Raw genomic sequence first — 26106 nt, 5'->3', positions numbered from 1 at the left:
ACTGCCATGTACTGTTGGTTTATTTCTGAAATAAAATTAATAAACTGGTAAACATAGGCTGTGGGTACCGTTGATGCCACATGCAAATAATAAAATGATACCTCAAATCCACTTATGTACTCTTCTAGTAAGTTTATCACTTCCATTACTCTTTTATCCAAGCCCAGATTTTCCCTTTAGATTCACCTTTTAAATGACTTCTCTTAAATTGAGATTCTCTATTTAATGTGTCATCATATTTTTATTATTTGAATGTAGCATTTTTTCATTTTTCAGACACACCTATTATAATGCTTTGAAGTCACTCCGCTATGGTTGCTTATTTTCCTCATCTTCTTGTTACATTCCTATTTCTGGCTCTCTGCCAGTCTTTTGATTGTGATTGCGGTTACTTTCTGTATCGGCCTTCCTGTTTATTTGACTACAAGATTGCTGCTGTTTCCAACAGTATCCATAGGTATGGAACATTTGCATACTTTGCTCCAAATTAAGTGAGAACTGGCTCCCTTACCCAAGATCTTTATTTTTATAGCTTGTCCTTCACTAGTAGCATTATTGCAAAAGTGGAACAGAAGAGGTCATAAGTACAATTCCAGGTTAAAAACATTACATGTAAACATTCTTAGAAAAGTTTCAGTAATATTCTTTGAATAAACATTCTTCACTTTCTTGCATAGCTTTAGTTGATTTCTAGAATCCTGGAATTACTGTTTTAGAAAACCTATCAAGTTTTACCATTGCTTTTGTGGAGTGGATTTGATCAAGTCCTTACTCTTCCATTCTAGAAATGTCCACATTATTATTATTCTCATTTCCTGCATAAATGAGGCTCAAAAGAAACTGCCCAATGGGCCAAGTCAATATTTCAAGTGTGATTTCTGACTCCAGTGGCCATGCTTTTTCTGCTACAGTGGGTCCTAGGGTTACCCTCATCATCTCTAGCTTATTTTGAATAACTTTTCCTTTTGACATATAATGACTATTCTTTTCATCTTGTTTGTAGTATTTCGTAAGATTAATTTTTCAAACAAAATATAAACCATTAGTATAGGAGATTCAGTGTAAAGTTTTTTTAAAAGATGAATTTGAAAGTATCAGCTTTATAATGAAGTACAAAAATGTTAAAAATCTGGCAACATCATTCACTTACATAGTATTTTAGGCAAATTAATTGACCTATATGAATTTCTTCCTTTATAACTGAAATGCTTATGATAAGAATCAAAGAAGAAAATATTGATAATTATACTTTGATGGACTATTAATGGTGACATTATATTTTTTATAGTAACATGTGCTGTGTGTTATAGTTAAAGAAAAACAGATAAATTATCCACCAAAACCAAAAAAAGCCTAAATATTTTACAATTCCATGGAAACTTTGACCTCTCTTTAGACCATTAATGTTTTATTGGAAAATAATGTGACTTTTGAAAATGCAGATAATCTGCATTCTTTCAAAAAGAGTTTTGACATTTGCTGCTAATGAGTAAGACTATCATCCCTTTCTCCATAAATAATACTAACACCAACCGTAATATAGCTGCTCAATGAATGATTATCTGTATAGAAATTCTGAAAAACAGAGATCACTAGTCAGTTGAATAAGCCAAATTCAACTGGTTCCTATATTATTTTGACAGAGTAGTTATGAAATTGGAGTAAAAAAGAATTTCTGTATCTTTTAACATTGGAATATATAGCAATACATGTCCCATTTCCCCACATGGCATCAAATAGCAGGAACTGAGGCTAAAAAGACTGCACATGTGCTGTTTTCCACAGTCCTCAATGCTTCCTTGAGTGTCATGTTTGATCCACTTCACACAAGTTTGTTTCCTAGCCCCACTTTGTGACTCTGTTTTAATGTGTTACTATCTTTGAATGCAAGGTCTGTTCCTTATCACCAGCAGCCATCTCCGTGCTGAAACACCTAATAAATATTGACATCCTTCAAAACCAAACTCAGTTAACACTTTTATTTGTAGACTACCCTCACAGCACTTACCAAATATAATTGTCTTATACCTTTTACACAAATTTATAGTTGTATGTCTTGCTTAAAGTGTTGTAATTTTAGGTTCACTTGGATTGTCTATGAAATTATGAATTTCCCAAGAGCATACTGTCATCTTCATCTCTGTAATCTCAATGCCTAGCACAGTGGCTAGAAGATTCCAAGAGGTCCATGTGTTTAGTCAGCTGTAAGTGGCAAACAATTCATAGGGCTGGGTTACATCCCAAGTCTACTGATGTGTGGTCCAGGATCACCTCAATTGCTTTTGTATTTCAAGTTTCATCTTGGATGGTATTAATTCCTTAAGATTTAATTATCTGACCTTATGAAGGGTACAAGTTTCCCTGCTGTATGTTTCTTAGCATCCTATTCTCACAATTTATGTTATTATCTTTCCCTGACTCTCTCCCATCAGAACTTGATTTCCTTAAAGAAAACGGCTGTTTATCTCTACATTCCTATCATCTAGCACAGTACCTGACACAGTGTAGAGCTTCAGCAAATGTTAGAATTTAGTACAAGTAAGTGAAATTAATATTTGGAATTTATTTGACTGAAATGTGGCTGTAATGTAATCAAGTCAGATGATCACTCTTGTTGGTCACAAGAGCTAGATAGATTTTAGAAAACTCCAACAGAAGGTCTTAACAAACAGGTATAATGAAATTCAAACAGATGGTCAGCAATAATGCCAAGTCCATTCTTATTCTGATTCTTTAGATAAATATTATGGTGAGCTTTGACATGGATGTAGTTCAATAGCCAAAACAATCATCATTCACTATATTCATTTTTATGAGAGCCAAGAAATCAATGAATGTGACGGTTCAGCTAGTTTACATGGGCAGTTTTATTTAGATTGAATAAATCATTTGGTTGGAGGATTTAAAAATTATTAATTTTTCTAGGTACTGAATCATTTTTTAGGAAGATGCCTGTTTATTTGTAGGAATATAATTTACTTTGGTTTTGTCTGGCCACCATCTGACACAAAAAGATTTAACCTCACATGGTCTCTTCTGTAGAATTCAGATAGTTTTATGCCTACCATTGAAATGATTTTTCTATTGCTGTCTATATATCTATTGCTATTAAAGTGAGTATAAGTATTTTGTACTGTAATCTGACTTTGTGTTTATAGAAACAATAAGGAATGTAATAGCTCCAAGGGGCTTTTAAAACAATCCCCAAACTTCTCCTCCCAAACAAGCCAGAGTCTGCTGAGATCAGAAAATTAATTTGCTATGTATTATTAATAGATATGAACAAACTACTATCATTTCAGAATTTTGATTCTGTTTTCTATTTTACAATTTTGATTTTAAGTGCTACAGGTCACCAGATACCGGGTGTTTAACCATTTTCCCTTTTAAAAGTGATTCATTTAAAAAGGAAACATCTTCAAAAATCTGAGTTGTCTTGGTAGCACTTGGCATTTTAGGTGCTCCTACCAAAAAATGTTTTAAAACAGGGCAACAGTAGGCTTTACTCGTAATATGAAGAAAGAGTCACACATTCCGTTTTGTTATTGAATAATATTAGTTTTATTATTATGATAGAATACAGTATAACATAAAATTAAGAGCTTTTGCTAAACTCTGTAAAGCAATACATGCATCTGCCATGAACAATCTTAACTCAGGTTTTATTGCCACTTCACTGCACTAAAGTGCAATAAACATTCAGTGTCATCTTTAAAAAATTTTCTAGGGAGTAAATAAGAACTGTCCTCTATAAGAGTGTATCTTCATTTTCAAGGAAGACTTAACTACTATTACATGGTTTAGCAAAGCACTGTATAAAAGCTACATAGAATAATTTGTCTTTGATAAATTGTGCAATTAATTTATACAATAGAGTACTACCCACATATACTAACAAACTAAGAAATGATAGAAGTGCAGTCATTGCATAGCAGAAAGCACACTAATAAGAAATACCCACATCTAATGAGCAAAATACAGACCGAATGTTAGCCATGAGGAATCTGGAAGATAAAAGGCTCTTAATAAACACATTAGGTTAACGTCGAAAAATAACAAGATAAACAACAACACGGAAGTTAGAGCCATATTTTATTTTGTTTTCTATACATGATATCTACACATGATACCAGAGGATGAGATGTCCTTGGTTCAGCCTTTATTGGCCTAGCTCATTGAATTTAGGCAGGACCAAATCAAGCAACAAAGCACATTTAAAAAGAAAACCAGAGTTTGTTTAGGAAAACACAAACTGTGAATTTTCCTACATCATTGGATAGCAGCTTTTTGAGAAAAACATTGCTCAAAACTTGGGTATGGATCCCAACTGTCTTATTTGGTAATTATGCTGACAGGTTTATGTTGTAATATTCCAAACGTAGTTAGAACATGACGTGTGGATTCTGGATACTAATTTTAAATATCTCTGAATTTCTATCAGACAAAAGGAGACTTCAAAAATACCTTCTGCATAAATATTTATCTCTAAAATATCTGGGAATAATGAAACAGACTAGAATTTCCATAGGGAGTATTAATGGACCTCTTGTAGTCAAAGCCCTTACATAGTATACCTACAAATATATTGCTACAGTATAAATGAAATGTAATAATATTACTCAATAAAAGCTATTTCCTGTACATTTGTTCATGTATTGTTATATTTAATGCTACATATGGTACAACACTTACTGAAATAATTGGTATCGGCAAAGATAACAATAATGTACAGTTGATTTTCTAGCTCCCACTAATGCTTTTCCATTTTCCTTCTCTAGTATCAGAGCCTAAAACAAGGAACTGCAGCATGACTTGAGCAGATAGCAACTGACTCGCTACTGTTCACCAGACAACAGTTTGAAATTATAGGCTTTCTCTATGTAAGTGGACTTTATGCCCATACAGTTCAAGTTCCATCTGATTCCTACATACTGTTCTGTTCTTAAATGCAGGCTCTAAAGGTACTTCTGTATCACTGAACATTCCAACAGCTAAGAGCGGTGAGTCCTACACAATATTTTGAGAACACAACTTTAAAAAAAGGTTAAAAAATGTACAATCTCATGCTGTATATTTACATATATAATTCATATATTCTATTTTTGTTTACTAGTCATAAATTTCAATCTAAAGCATTTAAAGCAGTTATATAAAATAATACATTCAACAATTCTAGAGCTTGCAAAATATTTTTGCCCCTTTAAAAACATCTTCATAATGAGAATCAAATGATTATTGGACCCATGTGCTATCTGTATATAGACAGGATAAAAAGGAAATATTTTTAATTGTTTTATTTAATTTTAATTTTTTTTTTTTTTTTTTTTTTTTAGTTTTCATTGAGCATCTGTTAAAATGAGAGCTCATTGACTCTCATGGTAAAAGTTCAGATGACAGTGAAGTAGCCTATTTATAGTATTTCTTTCCATTGGATTAAATGTGTTCTACAGTGAGGAACCGCACCTTTGCCTATGCAATTTCCATGAATTTTAAAATAGCATTTAATAACAAAATAATGCATTAGGCATTTTTAAAAAGACAAAGAATGGGGACCTTTAGCTTTGAAAGCAAAATGTTAAAGCTATACATCAGTTTGAAAAACAAAACAAAATGTAAGCACACTGTAGTTAGTGCAAAAGACATCGCTTTTTAAAAACATTTCTTCATTAAACATTTATAATTTATTCTCTTAAACACCTTCACATAAAAATATTTTTTACATATACAGTATCCTTATTTTTAGAATATTTGGAAGTATATATCTACAAATGACTTGGAGTTACAGAGTTGGGTTTTATTTTTCATCTACTTTTCCTTTGGACCTGCTTCTCCCCACCTTTCCCTCATTCTGTCTCCTTCTGTCATGATTTGGCTATCGTGCCCTCTCAGAATCCTGCCACAGCTGTATGCTCTCTGCTCTGGACTGCTGGGCAAGGGTCTGTTGTTCTTGTATGAATTATGGAAATAAGGAAACTTTCAAATTCTTTAAGACAGAGGCAATAAAGCAGATGGGAATCACTGCGTTGAGGAGAGAAAGCAATTCCCAGGGCAGAGGACCAAACAACAGAATGGGACTCGGAGAACCTATTGATGTGGGGTGGGGGCTTTCAGCTGAGGCTCTCGGTTTAAATATGTAGCCCAATAGACCAAGTTAAAGATTCCAAATAGCAGCGGGAAGGCTATTCTTGACAGTCGGTCAATTTTGCTGACACTGTTAAAGGTTTTCTTGGGTTCTGGTGGTTTTGTTTCCGGCTTGACTTCTTTTGGTTCTATGGTCGCACTTTTAGCAATAGTGGCTAAGCCGGGGTCACCCCTGGCCAAATTAGGGGTGTAGCTGGTTGCTGTGGGAGCATAAGTGTTGTTTTTCTTTATGAGAGGATCCTTCACCTTCTTTGGCTGTGGGAGAGAGTAAAAGCATTGTGTTTAGTAAACTGTGGGAAGCAAGTTTTTAAGTTGCTGAGCAAAATGACCTTTACTTTGGAACCCAAACTTGTGCTTTATCTAAGAAATGTTCTTATGACTGTATCATTGGGATGAATTAAAAATGAAGACACAAACATCCAGTTATAGGATTGACAAGTTTGGGGATCTAATGTATAGCATGATTATAGCTAATAATAATCATTATCATATACGTGAATGATGCTGAGTATAGATCTTAAAATTCTCACAACAAAATGAACTGGTAACCATGTGACTAGTTGGAGGTGGCAGCTAATGCTATGGTGGTAAGCAAATCACAATATATAAATCTACCAAATCAATTACATTGTATACCTTAAACTTACACACTATTGTGTGTCCATTATATCTCAATAAAGCTGGGGAAAAAATGCAGACAAAATATTTTCTAGACTTTCCCATTAAGAGGTAGAGTCTATTTCCCCACTTGTTAAATCTAGATTTGTGGCTTCGGCAGAGAAGTGCTGTGCCAGCTTGGGAACCTGTCCTCAAGAAGCTTTGCAGCCTCAGCCTTTTCCTCTGGAAACAAGCCACTGACATGTGAAGACACCCAAACGAGTCTCCTGAGGGACTGGATGCCATGTGTGAAAGGCCCAGCCACGGTCAGTCCCCAGGCAGGTGAGAGAAGCCACTGTGCATCTTCTCACCCTGGTGGAGCCTCCAGTTTACTGCAACCAGGTGCACGAGCCCAGGTCAGACTGATGGAAGTGCCCCCGGGTTGGCTGCAGCCCAAATGCTTGGTTGTTGCATTAAGTCATTAGGTTTTAGGGTGGTTTGTTTTGCAGCAATAATTGCTGAACCAGTTATAATTTGCTCCTATTCCCCATGTTTCAGGTGAGCAAATGATAAAGCAGGGCTATTCAGGGTATGCTGAATTTAATTCTTGTTCACTGGTAGCTGTTCATCATGTCATTGGTGCAATGATTTACAACTGCAGCATTTCTTACAGACAAGCTTCTGTCATATAGACATTTCTAAAAAATGAAGTGGACCCTTGTTTAGAGGTTATGTGGTTTGATGCAGTTGCCACTAGCCACTTATGACTATTGAGCACTTGAAATCTGCCTAGTCTGATTTGAGATGTGCTGTAAACATGAAATACACATGAGATTTTTAAAGATCTATAAAGAATGCAATATAACTCCTTAACCATGTTTTGTATTGTGTACATGTTGTAAAGCTATTTTTGATATACTGGCTAAAGCATATTACTAAACCTAATTTCACCAGTTTTTATTTTTTAAAGAAGGCCATTAGAACATTTTAAATTACATATATGGATTACATTTATGACTCATGTATTTCTGCTGGACAGGCTAGTCTAGAAGAAAAATTCATATTCTTTTGTGCCCCTTAAATCACCAGTGAAAATTTTTTTAAGTGCAGATGTCTTCGGCACAATCTCATATTTTTGGATCAGAATTCCTAGGGAGTGGAGACTGGTTATTGATATTGCAAAAAAGCCACACAAAGAATATTGATGAGCAGCTAAATTTAACCAATCAAACTCCATGCTAGTTTGATAGATTTCATCTCTCCCAGTGCTAACTTACCATAATAACCCAGTGCTAAAATTTCGTAAGTGCTTTAATTTTTTGCAACATCATATTGAATAAAATATTGAGAAATATGCAGTTGGTTTATTAGTAAATAATAATTAACAGTTTTTGTTATTTCTGAAGATTTTGAGCTCCCTGCATTCTTTAAGAGGTTGGTATTTCTTTCAGCAATTAACCAACCATATGAGGATGGATGTTAAACAGGCTACTGTGAGCTCCCTTGATAATGTGATGACTTATGGGAATTTTCTTTTTATTTTCAAGTTATATCATGTTAGAGATTGGAAATTTAACTCTCTTGAAAACACTCACCTGGTCACAGAAAAAATGTTTTATCTGTCCTGTCTGAATGTTGAAATGAGACCTGGATCACACTGTGATCACAGTCCCTGTAATAAGCAAATCAAACTGGCAAAGCCTTGGGGAAGATTTTTACAGAGGCACAGATTATTTATAGAATATATTGCCTATCATTAGGATGATATAGATATAGATGTATCATTTATAAATATATATGTATATATAGACATAGATAAAATATAATATACCTGTATCTACATATGTGCACTGAATAACATGGACTGTAGATAGACTGATTGATTGGATATTTAATTTGAAACACAGTATGTGAAAGACTAATATAAGGTTATACAGAGATAAACATAAACTGAATTATGAGCCCACCAATGCCTCAACCCAAATTCATGCTTTGCAAACTAAATTGAATTCATCTAACAAGTCACTAACAACTGATACTGATGCACCAGAATTAGAAAGACACTGGCCTCTTGCAGCATGCAAAGAGAGTATTAACAGAAATGTTTGCATCTCAGGTTACAGTTGCACATCACCAGTTTTTGCATATCATTAATTCTGAAGAACTTTAGTAGAGCTTTTCAGTGATTCTAAGATGTGCATTTAAATTTTTTCACATGTATGACTCTGGGCTATGTCTTGCAATTATGAGTGTCTTATGATCACTCATCTCCAGGTTTGGCTTGCTCTCCTTAGGGCTGCCCTTCTGTTTTAGGAAAATGGAGGCCATCAATAGCTAAGGTAAGTCTTTGATGATGACCCTGTCCCACTCTCTCACACCTTTGTCCAACTGGTAAATATAGTCCCTTTGTCTTGTCTCTTCTCATAACTGAACCTGAGCCAAGGCTCTTAGTTTGCAAATTCAGAGACTTTTTTATACTGGGCAAGGGTGTTCAAGGCAAGGTGAATTATGAGGGCCTGGTTCTGACAATGCTGGTTGCAATAGTGCCTCCTGTACAGAACCTTCTTTGCTTTTACTTGTGTAGGAGATCATAGGGGTGTTCAACTAACTCATTTGTGGCAGAAGGGTAAATCTTTTAAAAGCTCTTTTAAGAGCTTTTACTTGCGGTATATTTTTCTGCTTACCTATACATATTTTAACAGTACACTTTATAATCAGTACACTAGATGTTTCCACCAGAAAGGATTCTTTATTCTAGTACATTTCTGAAACTATGGGAAAAACACTGTTAAGCTGATATACCCTCTTAGAATCTTTAATATACTGTGACTCTGTGATACAGTATGCAGTATTATTCCAGTGTATTTGACCACACAACTGTAATTTCGGGGACTACCTCAAGAGACTAGTATTCTTGAAACAGAATTTGGGAAGCTGCTGTAGTCATTCCTCCTAGATTCCTTCTAGATGTCACAATCTCCGTGTCTCTGACTTTGCTCTTCTTTCCACACCATTCCAAGGCTTACTTGCATTTTGACATATTTTTCCTTTAAATCCCATAAATAGAAATACCCTACCCAACTGTGTTTTAAAATTCACTCTAAAATATGTTCTTATTGAAGAAGACAGAGATATTCTTGAGATGGTTATTTTCTAAAATGAAGAATTTTTCATGTGCTATGAACCTTTAAGCAAACCTTTATTTTGGAGAGAGAAGATATGTTTCCTGACCTTTGCTTCACTGAAAATTGGAGATAATATATTTTGCAAACTAAATTCAATTGAGGTAATATAATAATAATATTTATGACCAAAGTGATCAGGCTCAGAAAACAACCAAAATACTATGATTTTAAAGTTATTAAAAATTATAATGGTGTCTGTAAGTTTATTTGCTCCTGTCAGGTTTGTTAAAGCTGTCCTCAAACTAACAGAGCCCACAGGAAAGCATATTTGCGTGGAAATGTTTGCCTTTGTGGCTCTGTTACCTCCTTCACTTTACTCTGCACATCTATCCACTCGAATAGCCTCTCTCCTTAACAGTAGCACAACTTTAGCACTTGTTTATGCTTTAAGTAAAAGAAATCCTTGTTACTTTGTCTCTGCATTCTTCATCCACCATCTCTCCAAGTCTCATAGGTTTAAAATAATAATAATAATATATCACAGGGGATATTAAAGCATTTACCTTTTCTGGAACAACGCTTTTGCCGTCCCATGCATAACCTCTCTTGGTGAAGTAGTTCACTGTGGCAAACTCAATGAGCGCTGAGAACACAAAGGCATAGCACACGGCAATAAACCAATCCATCGCGGTCGCATAAGCCACCTTAGGGAGGGAGTTTCTGGCACTGATACTCAAAGTTGTCATGGTGAGCACAGTTGTTACTCCTGTAAAAGAAGTACTTCAGTGAATTTGTAGATTCCTAGTACAAAATTTCATCACCGGAGGTCAGACTACTTGCACAAAAGAAAACCAACAGTGCCGCGGACAGAGCGTGTTTTCTAGTTCCCTACAGTCTGGTTTGCGATGAGTGAGTTTCCACTCATGCAGGCTGCAGTTCATGGTATGGCAGTATTGAAGGGGATCTCTTGGAGGGATAAACTGCTTTGTTATTGGGTAGGTGTTAGGATAGTGAGCTCAATTAAACGGGAACTTTGAACACGGTGTCCCACGTAGGAAAGGAAAAAAATATCCCTGCACTATAACCAAATCTTTAAAAAAGAATACATAGATCTTCACTGTCTCTGATCCACAAGAAATCTCTGAATCCTCAGCTTGTTTAATATTCTGCCTGTGTACCCCAAATGTATAAATCAAGAAGCCAACAGATTCTTGAAAATTGGTAATTGAATAATTTTAGGATTACATTTTGTTACATTGTTAATTCTTCTGCTTTAATACTATTTTTCCCCGCTGATTCTGAAATAGCTACTCTTTTGAAGAAGTTCCTGAAGTAAGTCGCATGTAACTTTCTTGAAGTCATACAACTCAGAAGTGGCAAAACCAAAATTGGAACACAAGTTTGACTGATTCAAATGTCCATACTCTTTCCCTTTCTGTTAATGCTGCCTCATCTTCCCTATTCTGCAAATCCATCCCTAGTAATTAAAACTTCAAAGCAGTTTTCAGGACAGTTGCTTTAGCTTATTTAGATAATTATATGAGTTGGTATGAGAATGGTGATATCCACTAGTGTTCATTTAACAAAATTACAAACCTACTCTATGTAATGCACTACACTAGTTAGAATATTTTCATGTCCTTTTTAGCCATTTGAAAATGTATAAAAAACAATTCACAGTACTCTAGCGGAGATGGCCCGGGCTTCATGGTGTGAAAAAAAAATCCTAACCTCTTCTAGTGACTTGTCCCAACCTTACTATTTATTGGCTTAGTGGCCTTGAGTAAATGAACTTCTAGGGACCTTAGTCTCTGTATCTGTCAATGTCGCTGTTGAAATTCTAAGAAAGAGAAATTTTGGCATGGTTATTCACAAGATTATTTGAGGATTAAATATAATAATATGTGAAAGCATTTTCAAGATGACAAATAAATTATTGCCCTGGCAGATAGTGTCATTCCATGTGTCTAAAACTCAAATTTATTATTTCTCCTTTTGATTTTTAGAAAACCAGCAGAGTCACAGAGCTAACAGGTAGCTAATTTCCTAGGCTGTTTTAAACCATCTACTATTCCCTAGTTTTCTATGAATTTCAAGGTAGGTGATCTGTGTATTAGGAAGTAATAGGATGAAGAAAAAAAAACACTGAGACTTTTATTAAATCATATTTTTGATAGCTGGTCACAGCTGTAGTTGAATAGACTTAATGTTGAACTTTCGAGGTTTTACAAAAAGTTCTGGGGTACATTTGTATTACATAATCAACAAATGGCTTAAAGAATATTGGATGGAAAACAATCCCCTCAAATTTACATATTACTATTAATCGAGCAAAGAGCAATGCAACTGAATATCAGTATTTGGGGAACAGAGCAACCGAGTTTCAAATCCCAGCTCTGTAATTGCTGAGTGACCTTGAGAAAACTGCCCCACAATTCTGAGCTTCTGGGGTTTTAAAAAATTATTTCTTATAAAATAATTTTAATAAGTCTAACTCAGAAGGTTAAGTATTAAATAAAATAGTGGAATAAAAATGTTAGCACTTAGCCTGATACTTATTAAGGGCATATTAATGACTGTTATTGACAACTTCAGTACTTTTAAATAAATCCCTGCTTAAGTGAATCTCATTATTTTTTCAAATTTTGGTTTATGTAAGTAGTTATCAGAAGTAATTTGGGAATGGGTGTTCTTAAACCAAATGTATCCATAAACTGAAAGCAGTTAAGAATAGCATAGGAGAGGGTGTGTGTGTGTGTGTGTGTGTGTGTTTTATGTTGTCTTACAATTCCTGCCAAATGGAAAGGCAAAGGAATAAAAATGTGTTGAGCATCTATTAGTTCCAAGTACAGAGTCTGACAATTTATATATTTTATTTTATTTTTCTCAATCTTTTAAATAGCACTATTTTACTTTAATTATACTTTCATTTTATCATCAACTGGATCTTAGAAAAATGAAGATTGAATTTAAAGCCTTGCTCTATCTGGCAGCAAAACTACATGACCATATAGCCACTAAGTGAGAGGGTCAAGAAGATGATCCTTTAGACATGAAAGAGGCTTTATTCTTTGTTGTGTTCTGGATGCCTTTCAATAAACTGCTATAAAGCAGTAAAGCACAACTTCTGTGGGTTTTTTCTTTTCTTTTTGTAGCTTTTCTACCTTTTTTTCCTTTTTGTAGTTAAATACCCCTGATCCTCTCAGGCATTGCACACAGCTCAGAGGAAGGTGCTGGGTTCAGACTAAAAAGAATAGAAACATGTGTATTAAATAAATGTTAAAAGGCTAAAGGTCTTATAAAATTGTGTTTGTGATTTTATTGAACTTAAAGCATCAGAAATATATAACTTGATACACAGAATTACTTGCCACAGCTGGTATGTAGTTATGTTCACCAAAAGGGCATGAGTCAGCTGAAATACCAGATCGTTGAAAATGTTAAGCGCAAGGCTTTTCACTTTTAAAACATTCCTAATGCTTTAGAGAACTTCCAAAGAGGAAGGGTAGGATTTGTTGCGGTGAGATGGAGGAAAGTGAGCATTTAAAAAAAAGTCTTTTTCAATACAGTGTGGTGCTTGTTCAAAAAAACCATAAAATATAAATATCTTTTGTATTCTAATTTAAAAAATTGATTTCTAGTGAATAAAAGGCTCAAACTACAGATGCATAAAGAAGTATCTTCACAAAAGTTAAATTTTCAATTCTAGTAAGTCGCTTCAATGCCAGTTAATATTGAGAAATGATAAGAAAAAAAGAATTTTGAAATGAACTACTCTTTTGCTCTCCAGCTGGAGTCATTCTGGGTCTTATTTAGCTGTTTCCTTAGGCGACCATCAGAGCAAAGATTCTGTGGTTTCCAAACTGGAAACATTTTGCTAAATTCGGAAGAAAAGGTTCTTTCTTTTAAGCACTTGTAGCAGAGTCTTGTAATTGATTTTGAGATAATTGATTTTTCATACCTTGCATATTATGGAAGGCTGATACCATCGAAATCTCTGCACACAAATAATCCTCAATTTAGACTGTAAACTTCTTACGGCTTTTATTCTGTAGTAAAAGTTCATAAATATAGCATGTGCCCCGTTCATTTTTTAGAATTAGCATTGATAATTGTGTTTGGCCAATGAATGTTGCTCGTTACATCCAAATGAATGATACTGCTCACAATGTCATTTCTTGTCTTGTCATGCGGCCTGATAGCACATTGCTAGTGGTACAGTGTGGTCATTTGGGGCACAGAGTCTAGATCTAAGAGTTTGGGTCTTACTCCAGAATCCTTCACCTCACAGCCTCTGACCTTGGGCAAGTCACTCAATCTCTTGTTCCTTAGCTTTCTCTTCAATAACACAAGGATAATAATTGTACATAGGATTTTTTAGTGTTAAATAAGATAATATAGCTTTATTTCATAGAATAGTGTATGATATAAAAGCACTCAATAAATGTAATATATGATTTTTGTTGTTATTCAAATATTACACTCCACAATGTGACCTTCATGCGGGGAGTGACCACTGCTTCATTCTGTGCCCAGAAAAGAGTTCACGGTAGGCTTCAAAGAAAAATTCACTGAATCAATGAATGAATCAGTAACTTTTTATAATAGAATCTTTTGTTTTTATTAGTATGAAGCACAATTAAAACAGTGTACTATGAAACAGGAAATACCTCTTTATATGAAATACAAATTCTAAAATAATAAATCAGGGGATGAGTATTCCTATTAGTAAAAGGTTATTATCTTTTCGGTAATTTTCCATTGGAATCCGTTAACTTGAAGCATCTAGGGCTTTTTAAACATTTGCATAGAAAAAAAGTGTATTTGTAACTCTTCAGAAGTGCACACATTAGGTAAAATGCGATATTCCTGTACTAACAAGAAGGGCATTAATAAGGTCTTCCTGCATAAGGAACCCTTGCTTTCATATATGAAAGGAAGGAGTTCTGCTGATATTTTCTCAGATTTTCAATAAATACCCTGATACATGGTTATGTATTCTAAATGTATGGTTTAAATATTAATGTTTCTATGTGTGTGTGTTTTAATCTGTCATGATGCATTTTAATGTCTGCTTCATTCCTTTTCTCTCCCAAAATATCAAATCACATGCTTATTAATCCCATCTATTTATATGCACTAAAACAGCCTGTTATTTAAAGAAGGAATTTTAAAAAGTCATATCATAATGAGAATGGTAATTCCTTGAACCTTTCTATTGTACTAACTTCAGATATTAATGTATAATTGTTCTTCATTCTATTTGCAATGTCACTGCTACAATACACCTTCCCCTACAGACCCTTGCACGCATGTCTTGATTAGTTGGCACTTACCAAAGACAGTCCTTGCCGGTACAGACTCTCTGTTGAGCCAGAACGACACTTGGGAGAGAATAACCGTCATTATGCATGGCAGGTATGTTTGAATAACAAAATAGCCAATCTTTCTCTTCAGGTGGAAATGAGTGGTCATGACAACATATTCTCCTACAGGGTGAAACAGACAGTAAGGTGAGCAATTTGACCTTGAAAAGAAGTTATCTCTTGAGTTTTTCCATCAGCATCAAAAACCTGGAGATTAGATGTACCTCTTTCCATGTGACATCTGGTTCCTGGAGAGAAAAGTTTTTACCCAGGCAAGAAAAGTGACATTTTAAAAACACACCACAGTGGCTCTGAGGATGAAATTGAGGTGTCAGAGATCTCATGGATATTTTTACATCCTAATACTGGTATATCATTTAAGAGACATATCTGAGCATATGTTTACAGACTGGCTTTAATGTCCATCACAGAAATATGCCAGATCCTGATGACATCCTCCAATGGGTTAGGACAGATTCCTAGCTTGCCCACTGTGTGAAAGATTCAGGTTATCTAATGAAAGTGCTTTAGTGTCTAAGTTTGAGAGCTGAATTATAGCTTCAGAAAATCCTTTGAGTTGCTCTCTGATTTGGCTTAAGTCATTTAGCTTAGCCTGCAATGAGGAGTGTGGGATAGAATCCACTTTCTCAAAATTTATTTTGAGTAACACCTTCATCAGAATTGCCTGGGAAGGTTTGTAACATGCAATTCCCCAGGTCCCATCTAGATAGACAAACCATTCTTTAAGATGGGGCCAGAAAAATCCACATTTATAACTAGCTTTTGAACTTGTTCCAATTCAAATTTCCAATCCCATAGCCTGGTGTGGGAAACAGTGGACTAGCTAGGCACTTTCCATGGTCTTTATCTATTCTAAAGTGTAGTTTCATTTAGAGACCCCAAATTGTAGGAGTTTTTTTTAAATTGCTACTATATTTGCTTAATTACAATTATTAGAAGTTTTTACCTTTATTCACATTCAATATATACTTAACTGTCTGTGGGTGGGTAGGAGAGAAATAGCAGATTTCTTACTATAATCACTTTTTTCAGTATTCACCTATCTCTACTTTCTCCTTCTCTTCAGCTCCACACTTTTCCCTACTCAGCCTGTGATTTATGTCTCAGCACATGGCCAACCAGCTTCAGCCATTATATTGTTGTCAAAACTGCTTGTGATCTCTTAATATCCACAGTGAGGATCTAGTCTTAAGGAAGATCTCAGTCTTCAAACTGGCTGCTCACTTTCTTTGCAGCATGAAGAATTAAGCAATGCTGTCTGCCCCTACTGTCCTGATAGCTCTCTCTTTACTCATATTCCCTCTTTATCTCTCATTTTCAGTTTCTTTTGCTAATTCATTGATTATTTCAATCAGAGTATTTATTGAGTTCTGTCAGGCACCAATCATCATCTTCCTGCAAAGTAAATGTAGAGGTTCCTGGTGTAATTTTGTTGTCAGCTTTCCTCCCCATATTTTTTCTTGACTCTAACAAGGCATTTTCCTAGTCACCTCTGCTTTTAAGTGTCATTTTTGTCCCGATATCTGCCCAAGTACATCTCTAAGTTACACTGCTCTCAAAAAAATCACACGCTGTCTCCAAATATCTAGATATATCATAGACATAGATTTTCATTGACATTATCAACTAAATATGTTAAAACTGACAGTAACCTTTTCCATATAAAATAATGACCAGCACAAAGCAGTGCTGCTTTTCCACTTAGCTTCTGCCCAGTGGCCCTCGCATCTGTCTATTAGCTCAGGCTCAACACCTGGAATTAATGCTAGGATGTTAAGTAGGGCTTCCAAAAGGGAGAATGTGGACGGTTGGTCATTGCAATTTTAATTTCACCTGTGCGGTATCTCTCAGTCTGTCTCTTATCTGTGGTCACTGCTTTTATTTCCTTTGTAGATTTACTCTTTTGTAGATTTACACTGTAGATCTGTAAGAATCTTTCAACTGTCTTGTCTGTCTCCAGTCACTTCCTAACTCCAATTTTCCCTAAATTTTGATGTCAGTGGTCTTTTTTAAAGCATACCTAAATACCTTGAAATACCTTAGTATATTCCCATTATCCACATCAGGGATTTTCAACTTCAGTGTACTGACATTTCTGACCAGATGATTGTTGTAAGGTTGTGCTGTAGGACAGCTGGCCACAAGCAAACACTCCCCTCTCACAGTGACAATCGACAATGTCTCTGGTGTTGCACACTAACAAGCAAACTCCCCAACCTGTACTCAGGACTCTTCTCATCACAGATCTGATATGCATTTCAATATTACATCTCACATCTCACCACACATATCACTTCTCTGTATCCTGACCCACAAAATTCTCTACTTGACATCTCATTGCTGAATATTTTGTTCAACTATTGGGTTCATTCCATAGTGGAATTGGAAGAAATGTACTGTAGAGGAAAGTTTATTAGCTTTGGAAGAGAATGAGTTTGGGTTCAAAACCCAGATATGTTATTTTCTTACTATGTAACCTTGGGCAACTCAAACTCTCTGATCTACAGCTTCCTCACCTATAGGATAGTGAAAAGTATATTGTGGGTAGAATAAAGAATAAGGGCTCTAAGATCATGCTTTACAAGAGTTTTAAAATAAATTTTACTTCCTTTCTCCATTTTCTTCTCTTTCTCATCCAATCGAATTGGTAAAAGTATTGGTAGAAGAAATGCATTTACTCTCTTAAGTAGAAAGTCACCCAAACATTCATGTATGCTTTCATTATTAATGGGTATTAATGGTAACCCCTGCCTGCCATTACTGATCAATAGTAACTTCAAGTTTACTAACAGCTCCTGTTTACATTTATAATATCTCATACTTTCATTTTAGCTATTTACATGCATATATCCCACCAAACTGAACACTAATTGAGAAAAGGGATAGTTCTTTGGATGTAGCATTTCTTTACATATCCTAAGTATTCAGTACCCACCTATGGTGAAAAGGGATGCACTCAGTTTTAAGGATGATCACCTAAATTTCAATCCATGAACATCTCTCTTTTAAAGGGTAAATAAAATGTTAACTCATTTCATTTTCTATAGATACTTAGGTGATGTCTCCAAGGCCATCTGAAAGATATAAGTGATTCAAACTCTAGAAAAATGCAGAAAATCAGTTTTCCCAGGGTTCTGCTAAAATGGAGCCTTGTGTGGCCATAGCCATGTTACATTTCAACTCCCAGAAGCATGCATTATTATTCCTAACCATTCATTCAGTTGTAGCCTGAAAAATGTCAACAGCTCAAAGAAAGAAATTCCATCTTTCATATAATGTCAGAAAGATGAGTGTCTATATATATTCCATTATCATCTTCTGTTGTTCACAATGTGACATTTTGGGCAGATTCTGCAAAGAATATTATTTTGGAGGAGCTATTATTTGACATATTTGTTCTATAAACCACTTACTCACTGAGAAACTTGAGAAAGAATAGGATTTCAAATCTTTTGAAATCATCTTCCTAAATCAAATAAAATCTAGGAAGTTTTGACATAAAACATTCAAGAAAAGGAAAAGGCAGCAAAATCAGAATCATGCTTTAATGGTTTAAAAAAATTAAAGAAAACACAACAAAAAAAATCAGTTTCTTAAATTTGATTAAAAGAGTATCTCTAGACAGCAAATGATTATGTACTAAGCATGTTGAATTCTTTTCCTCTAATTCAACAATCTAGAAGAATTGTAATTCAAATACCCTTGCACATCACATAACCCTGAAGGAAGCTTGTAAATTAGATGTGACAATATTTTTGATACTCTACAGTATAAAACTAAGGAAAGGAGAAGAAAAGAAGCAGGGGTATAATTTTGTAAAGCAGCTCTGATGGTTTGTTTAGACCTGGCTTCTATTTTTTGTTTTCTCAAATGTTAGTTATTTGAAGAGTAGACACCTTGCTTAAAGTTATTTGACTTCAGTTTACTTGTGTGCCCACTTAAAATGATAGTGTTTTAACTGTTTCTTCGGATGTTGTGAAGATAAATGATAGATGTAAAAGTTACTTAAAAAAATTCTAAGTCACAAGCTGATTTACAGTGTAATGATAGAAGGGACAGAAATATATTCTGTTAGTCAATTGTTCTATAACATGTTTCTGTGTTGACAGATAGTAACTACACTAGTTGGAGTGAGGATTTAATAATGTATATAACTGTTTAATCACTATGTTGGATAGCTGAAACAGAAAGAATATTGTATATCAACTATACTTCAATAAAAAAAACAAAAAAGGGAAATTCTCTCTCTAGCTCAAGAAATTAACCATTCACTTCTTCTATAAAATTGTAGCAAACATTGATTCCATGTAAAACTATTATTTTCCTTCTAAGTATTTTAAACTTTGTATTTTCTAAAGTGCACTTTAAAAACACCATTTTTAAAAGAAATAAGGACTCAAAAACATCATTGAGGAAGTTGTTATTTTAATATCTACTTCAAAAACCATTTAAAAAGAAATAAGGAAACAATAGTTAGAGTTTTAGTTCACTTAGGCTTCCTGGACCTGTCTCCTCATCTGAAATATGAAAAGGTAGACTAGATGACAATAGAAGTTTCCCCTTCCACACACCAATTCTTAACATTTTATGGTTATAATTATTTCTCTGGAGATCATGTACTAGGCAGCATAATGGGAGCCCTGAGGGTCCCTTGATGAATGTTGATCACCACTGCTGGCCCCTAGTCAGGGAAATCAGTTGCTTTCCTCCCCCCTGACCCTCCAGGGTCATCCTTAAATCAACTCATCCAGAGAAGACTGTCTCCAGGAAAGAGGATACAACAATATTTCTTGGTCATCTGTTCTAAAGAAATAATGGTCATTCATAAAGAAGATACATTCTTTTTCAGTAAAACTAACCTACATTTCCTTTGATCAAATCTGCCTATTGATTTAGGTAAATCAAAGACTTTTCACCAATCATTGTGTATTTTAAAAAGGCAGTACATATTATTACATTCTTTCATTTTCCAGCCAAGATATTATTCTTCCGCCTAGTGGCTAATTTAGTTATTTTACTTCCCTGTGCAAGTCATATTTTCATGCCCTTTAAAATCACTATTATAAATTTTGCATGGGGTCTCCTTTAAGAATTACTCAGGAAACATAATGTGATGTACTGGAAAGAGACAAGGGGCCATTGTTGGGGTCTACTTCCAAACTGCCTTCTCTGATATTTCAAGCAGAAATGACCTCCTTTTCTTTATGCCATCATGTAGCTCTCTTGTACTAGTTCTATCATTATTAATAATAGTAATAGCTAATATTTATTAGATACTAATTTTTATATGTCAGATACTCCACTAACAGGTGACATGCATTTTTCTGATTTCTATCTCACAGAAGCTCATGAAGTAGTCATCTTACTATCTCCAATTAGTACAAGAGAAAAAATGAACAGAGTAATGTCTTGCCAAAGGTCACACAGTTGACAAGTGGTAAAACCAGCATTCAAACCCTCCCACTGTAATTCTAGACTCCACACTCTTAAACTCAATGTTGCACTACATTGTTGCATTTTCACACATGTCTATCTTCCTCTTACAGGTTTGTCATGCAGTTGGGAGCACATATTCTGCAGCTACCCAGATTCAAATAATCATATCCCAGATCTGCCACTGCTCAGGGTGTAACCTCGGAAAAAATTGTTAAACCTCTCTGGGTTTAGCTGCTCCATCTGTAAAATGGAGATAATAATACCTACACCCTGGAGTTGTTATGAAGATTAGAATAGTGCCAATGCATGTTAACTACTTACATCACTCAACTATGAGCTTCTTGAGGGTAGGAATTATGTGTCCTTCATCTATCTTCTCTAGGCCCAATCACAGTATCAAACACACGAGCAAATAATTGAAGGAATAAGTGAATACATAACAGTGCTGGATTTAGAAGCTGACTAGACTCATTATTCTGTGTGCCTGTGAAAGGTTTTCCTCTGCCAGGTGAATAAGGGTACTTCAAACTAAGTATCCAACTCATTTTCTCCTACCACAGCTGATGACAGACTCCAAGGAAGGCACTGAACCTCTAATATGGTTACACTGAATTAAAAAATATGCAAGTATTCAAATGAGTCTCATACTTTACCCTCCTAAATCACTGAAGAGGTATCTGGCCTGAAAGCGGTCGGGGTAATGTGAGTGTGTGTTCGCATGTGTGTTGGTTTCAGGCAAGTGGGCTACACCTTCCAATCTTCTAAGAGGTGATCTGCATTGCTTCTCTAGCCTCAGAGAATTTTAAGGTAGAAGATGCTTTTTATCTAATCATTCTCAATGTGTGCTCTTTCCTGCCGTCATTCCTTGTCTTTTGGCAGAAACAGGGAAGTAATAATACTCAAGGTTGCTTATCTTAATGTTTACAGGGCTTCAGATGTGAAATAGTGGGGTTGAAGATCTTACAAAGATCTTCACTTCTTCCCACAGAAATCTATCAAGGTGGCTTTTTATGAGCTAAAGTAAACCCAGAGGAAGTGTAGTTCCGTGTCTTGTGGAGTTTAAAATGAACACCATGCTGATCTCCCACATTTGAAGATTTGCTTATCACTCTCCTCATCCCCCACCTACATCCACTAAGGGGATGACAAGGAAAAGCTTTTGTTTTCACATATCAACTTGCTGCTTAAGCACAGAATGATGACTTTTAAGGGATCCAGCTTATGAGGTCCAGCCAGCTTGGTGGTGTCGGGTCGAGTCACTGCCTCTCATCCCATACTGTGACTGTGCATTGTTTCTGAATAACTAGAATGTACGTGGGCTGAATCCTTAGGTTGCCAGAGGTGAGGTAGGGCTCCAAGTTCATCAGACCAAGCCACTCATTTTGCAGACTTGAGAACTGGGGCATAAGGAGAGATACAGTGACATGACAAGGTCACTAGCATTAGAGCCAGAATGGAGGCTCCCACCTCTGAGTAACCTTTGTGGTCTGTGTGTACTTTCCCACTGCGTGCACGCCACTTCCTGTGAGTGACTGCTTCCTTGCCATCTCCCAACCTCCATTCTAATGAAATGAGATGGAGAATTACTCCAGGGAAAGTTCTATGTCTATTATTTTGAATGTTCTGGGCCTAGAAGAGTGATTGTTTCCCACAAAATACGAATTAACAATGTGAAAGTCAACCCCTATAGCAATCCTTCCTTGATTATCCTAGGCTGGATCCACTTATTTTTTTACTTGTTAATTCAAAATATTTATTTAATACCTCCTCTGTTTGGGTTATTATATTAAATAATAGGGATACAGAAGATAGACATGCTCCCTGCCCTCACAACAGTGTTAATGACAGCATTTACCACCCATTTTGATAATTATAGTTTATGTTTTTCTTCCCTTAGATTTCAGACTGCAGGATCTCTGCCCTGTCTATCATTGATTCTCTAGTGCCTGTATGAATATCCAGGGTATAATAGCATTCAATTTTAAAAAATTAAATAGTGTTCATTTTAATATCTTTTCCAACATAACTTGTGAGGAAAAAAAAATTCCGTATTTTCCATGTTTTGGGATATTTTCAGGACTATAGCAACAAATATACCTGCTACTTTGAGTCTTTACTATGTAACTCTTCTAAGACTTTTATTTATCTCATCTTTAATACAAAATTATAAAATCCCCATTTCTTAGAAAAGACCAGAGTTTCTAAGAGGAAAAGTGACTTTCCTAAAGTCACAAGGCTTCTAAGTGGCAGGACCAGGACTTGAGCTCACAAAGATTTGAGTTTTTCTCACTGCAAAGCCTAAGGTCTTTCCATTATGTCACATGCATTTCTAATGTGGATACAGCTAAGGAACAGTCTTATCTATTTTTCAAAACAAGAAACATAAATATTTGAGCATCTAGAATAGCCACAGGTCGTATAAAGTAAGCAAAAGATGGATCCTGTTAAGCAGGATTATCCAACAATGATCAGAGTGGCCTATTCCTAATAGCTAAGTTCAAAATTTGGATTTAGTCCAAAACCTAAGGAAGAAATTTCTTTCTGAAAAAAATAACACTTTCACGCCCCTTTTTATTACTAAATTATCTTTTTTAAAGAAATTAAAGATCAAAGTGAATGAACTCTTAAAATTTAAAGACAGCCATACAATTGTTGACCTTTGCCAAGCTTTCAATAATTGAACAGAATTAAAAATATTGGGATGGGGGAGTAACTTTTACTAATTGTTACAGTCCAAACTTTATTATAATTTTTTGGCTTATGATCAAATTTCATTTCATCATAAAATGGATATCTGCATAACTAAACTCTTAGTTTTTGAAAGAACTTTGAAAGCATAAAATTTGATTTCAGCTGCTTAACAGTATCTGATCTAGCTCTTAGTATTTCATTGGTAAAACACGCCTTCTTCTAATTCCAAAGTGAAGTGATCAGTAATGTTATTATGTTTCTGTAGGTTTTAGCTGTGGGATATCCTTGGCTAGAGATAATGAATGAATTTGGAGAGGGAGTTAGCTCTTTGGTATCCATGTGTGATGATCACTACAAATTCACCAAGATTCACTGAATCATGGCAATAAGTGGGGCCTAGATGATATTAACAGCTAACATTTATTAAGAACTATTTATATGCCAGGAGCTGTGATAAGTACTCTTCATGGTTTTAATTTATTCCAATGACCCTGTGAGGTGACCACAATCAACTGGCAAGGTAGAAGAGTAAGGATTTAAATCCTACCTTCTTCATCTAATTGTTAATATATATAAGTACTGTGCTATGCTGTTCACACAGATCCAGCAACTTACTTTGCGGACAGAGACAGAAGCTAAAAGTCATTAAATGACACGTCCAAGGTCACAGGCCTACAGAGTTTACACTAGTTCCTAGCTCAGCTGTTCCCTGTGTTGTGCAATTTTCTCTCTCTGTGTTACTGAAAGACTGACTGAAATATTACATCCTCACAAAAACTCTGTATGGTCTTTCCTCCATATGTGAAGTAACAAAATAGCACTTACCTGTACTAGACTGAACAATTCCAGAGTCCACTGTTTGTCCAAGAAGATCGTACTGGTTCAGGCGTGACCCATCTTCTGCTACAACCACTGAACGTGCTGGCTCTCTGGTCCACTCATAAACAACTTCTGCTCTGGTATAAGCATCTAAAGGAAAGAATGGGAAGTGGTCCGCATGTTATACTACTGCAATTCAGCTAATTAGCTAGTATATCCAATCAGTTTCATATTTTCTATTGCATGTTCCAGAGGGAAGGCCAGGAAAGGAGAACTCATATCCCTTAGCTTAGGAAAACAAAACCATATTTTCCTGATTTGTTCAGTTATGTATGTGTTCAATCTTACAACAAATAGTTACTAAGCATCTACAAAGGATGAAGTACCTCGCTGAAAATACAGTAGTGAGCATAACACACACGATTCCCTGATGTTGAAGAACACATATGGCAGTAGTGGGGACAAAACTTGATCATTTAATGACTATATAATTTCACATAGTGTTAAATGAAATACAACAGGTCAGAGGATAGAGAATGGGGGAAGGAGGAGGTATTTTAGGTAAGGGACTCAGAGTCATTGAAGAAGTGACCTTTCTATGTGTGACAGAAATGAGACAGTGAGCCATCTCAGTCTTGGGGATGAGTTCCCTGGGTGGTAAGCTCATATGTTTTTTCCCATAGGGAAGGTAAAAGCTTGACAATCTTGAGGAAGAACAGGAATACCAATCTGGCTAGAGCAAAGGGATGAGAAGAAATAAGGCTAGAGGGCAGTAGCCTGGGTCCAGATTGTGTCAGACCAGGGAAAGTCACAAACAATATGGAAAGTAACAATGGAAATTTTACTAAGCATCTATTTTTCAAAGAAGACTGATTTTACTTCCTTTTAATTTAATTATATTTTTTATGTGGTGGTGAGATGCTGATGTGTGGTACCATGCAGCTGTTCATACTTCTCAACCATTTTATTTGCCATGTTGCTTTTTAACCTTGCCTTCCTCCCATAGGAGAAGGTGGGTCATAATCCTGACCTGTAATCCAGGAAGATTTGGGGAGGAGGGGTATAAAGTGAGAGAGAGAAGATTAAGGAGAATGAATTTCATAGCTTTTCTGACTTCCAGTCATAGAACACCCACTTCACATAGGCTGGAATGATGGTATACACTCTCTTCTGTTTAGATGTGGAGTGATATTAAAAATTTAAAGAATATTGCATTAGTAAAATCAAAGTGTTTCCAGGGTTTTTGAAAGAAAGGTCTTATGGCAAAGCTGGCCTTATGGAAAGCATTACCCTCTGGCCAACATCTGCATTAGCTACAGTAAGCACAGTGTCCAGGGCCCATACGGAACTTGGAGATGGCCACAAAAATGATTTAATTTCTTTTAAAAAATCAGAAGAAAAAATGAATATAACCCAACTTGGATTATATTAATCTTTATACCAATATAGTTCTAAAAGAAAATGAAAAATACAAAATACAAAATAAAATATAATTTTTATGTATATTTTTGGAGGAATGGCACACAAAGGCAAAAGTGCCAAGGGCCCATAAAAGTTATAATGACCCAACCCCCACCCCAAGGTAACCATCCTTGGGTGTTTGGTCCAAATCTATATTTGACCAAGATAAAATATCATGAGATGTAAAATGAGGGTTGCCTTTTTACATGAACATGAAGCTGCCTAAAGATAAACGTGAGTCATGCCCCTCATTCCCTGACCCAGTGCTTCTCCAAGTGACCACGTCTCTTTGGGCTGGAACTCATCCCCAGGAAAAGCAGAGACAGCATTCCCTAGATTTTACTTGATCATCTTGTCTGCTCTATCATGTTTACTATCATTTCTGCACCAAGTTGCAATTGGATATCTCTTTTTGAACAAATTTTTCCAGAAGTTTGAAAGAATACACA

The 26106-nt window shown here is 35.4% G+C and overlaps 1 protein-coding gene across 2 annotated transcripts in view; it reads right to left on the bottom strand.

The window, feature by feature from the left end:
• Positions 1-3537: 3537 nt before the first annotated feature.
• Positions 3538-26106, bottom strand: part of GABRA1 (gamma-aminobutyric acid type A receptor subunit alpha1) — a 54454-nt gene continuing 31885 nt past the window's right edge. For both annotated transcript variants that reach the window (XM_036920196.2, XM_036920276.2), the window contains exons 7-10: positions 24203-24346; positions 15200-15352; positions 10427-10629; positions 3538-6396 (exon numbers count right to left, since the gene is read on the bottom strand). In XM_036920196.2, coding sequence (XP_036776091.1) covers positions 6085-6396; positions 10427-10629; positions 15200-15352; positions 24203-24346 — 812 coding nt within the window. In that variant the 3' untranslated portion in view covers positions 3538-6084. The remainder of the gene's footprint in view (positions 6397-10426; positions 10630-15199; positions 15353-24202; positions 24347-26106) is intronic.

Source organism: Manis pentadactyla, chromosome 2 (assembly GCF_030020395.1).
Source record: "Manis pentadactyla isolate mManPen7 chromosome 2, mManPen7.hap1, whole genome shotgun sequence".
NCBI lineage: Eukaryota > Metazoa > Chordata > Mammalia > Pholidota > Manidae > Manis > Manis pentadactyla.
This window is presented reverse-complemented; position numbering and strand designations above follow the sequence as displayed.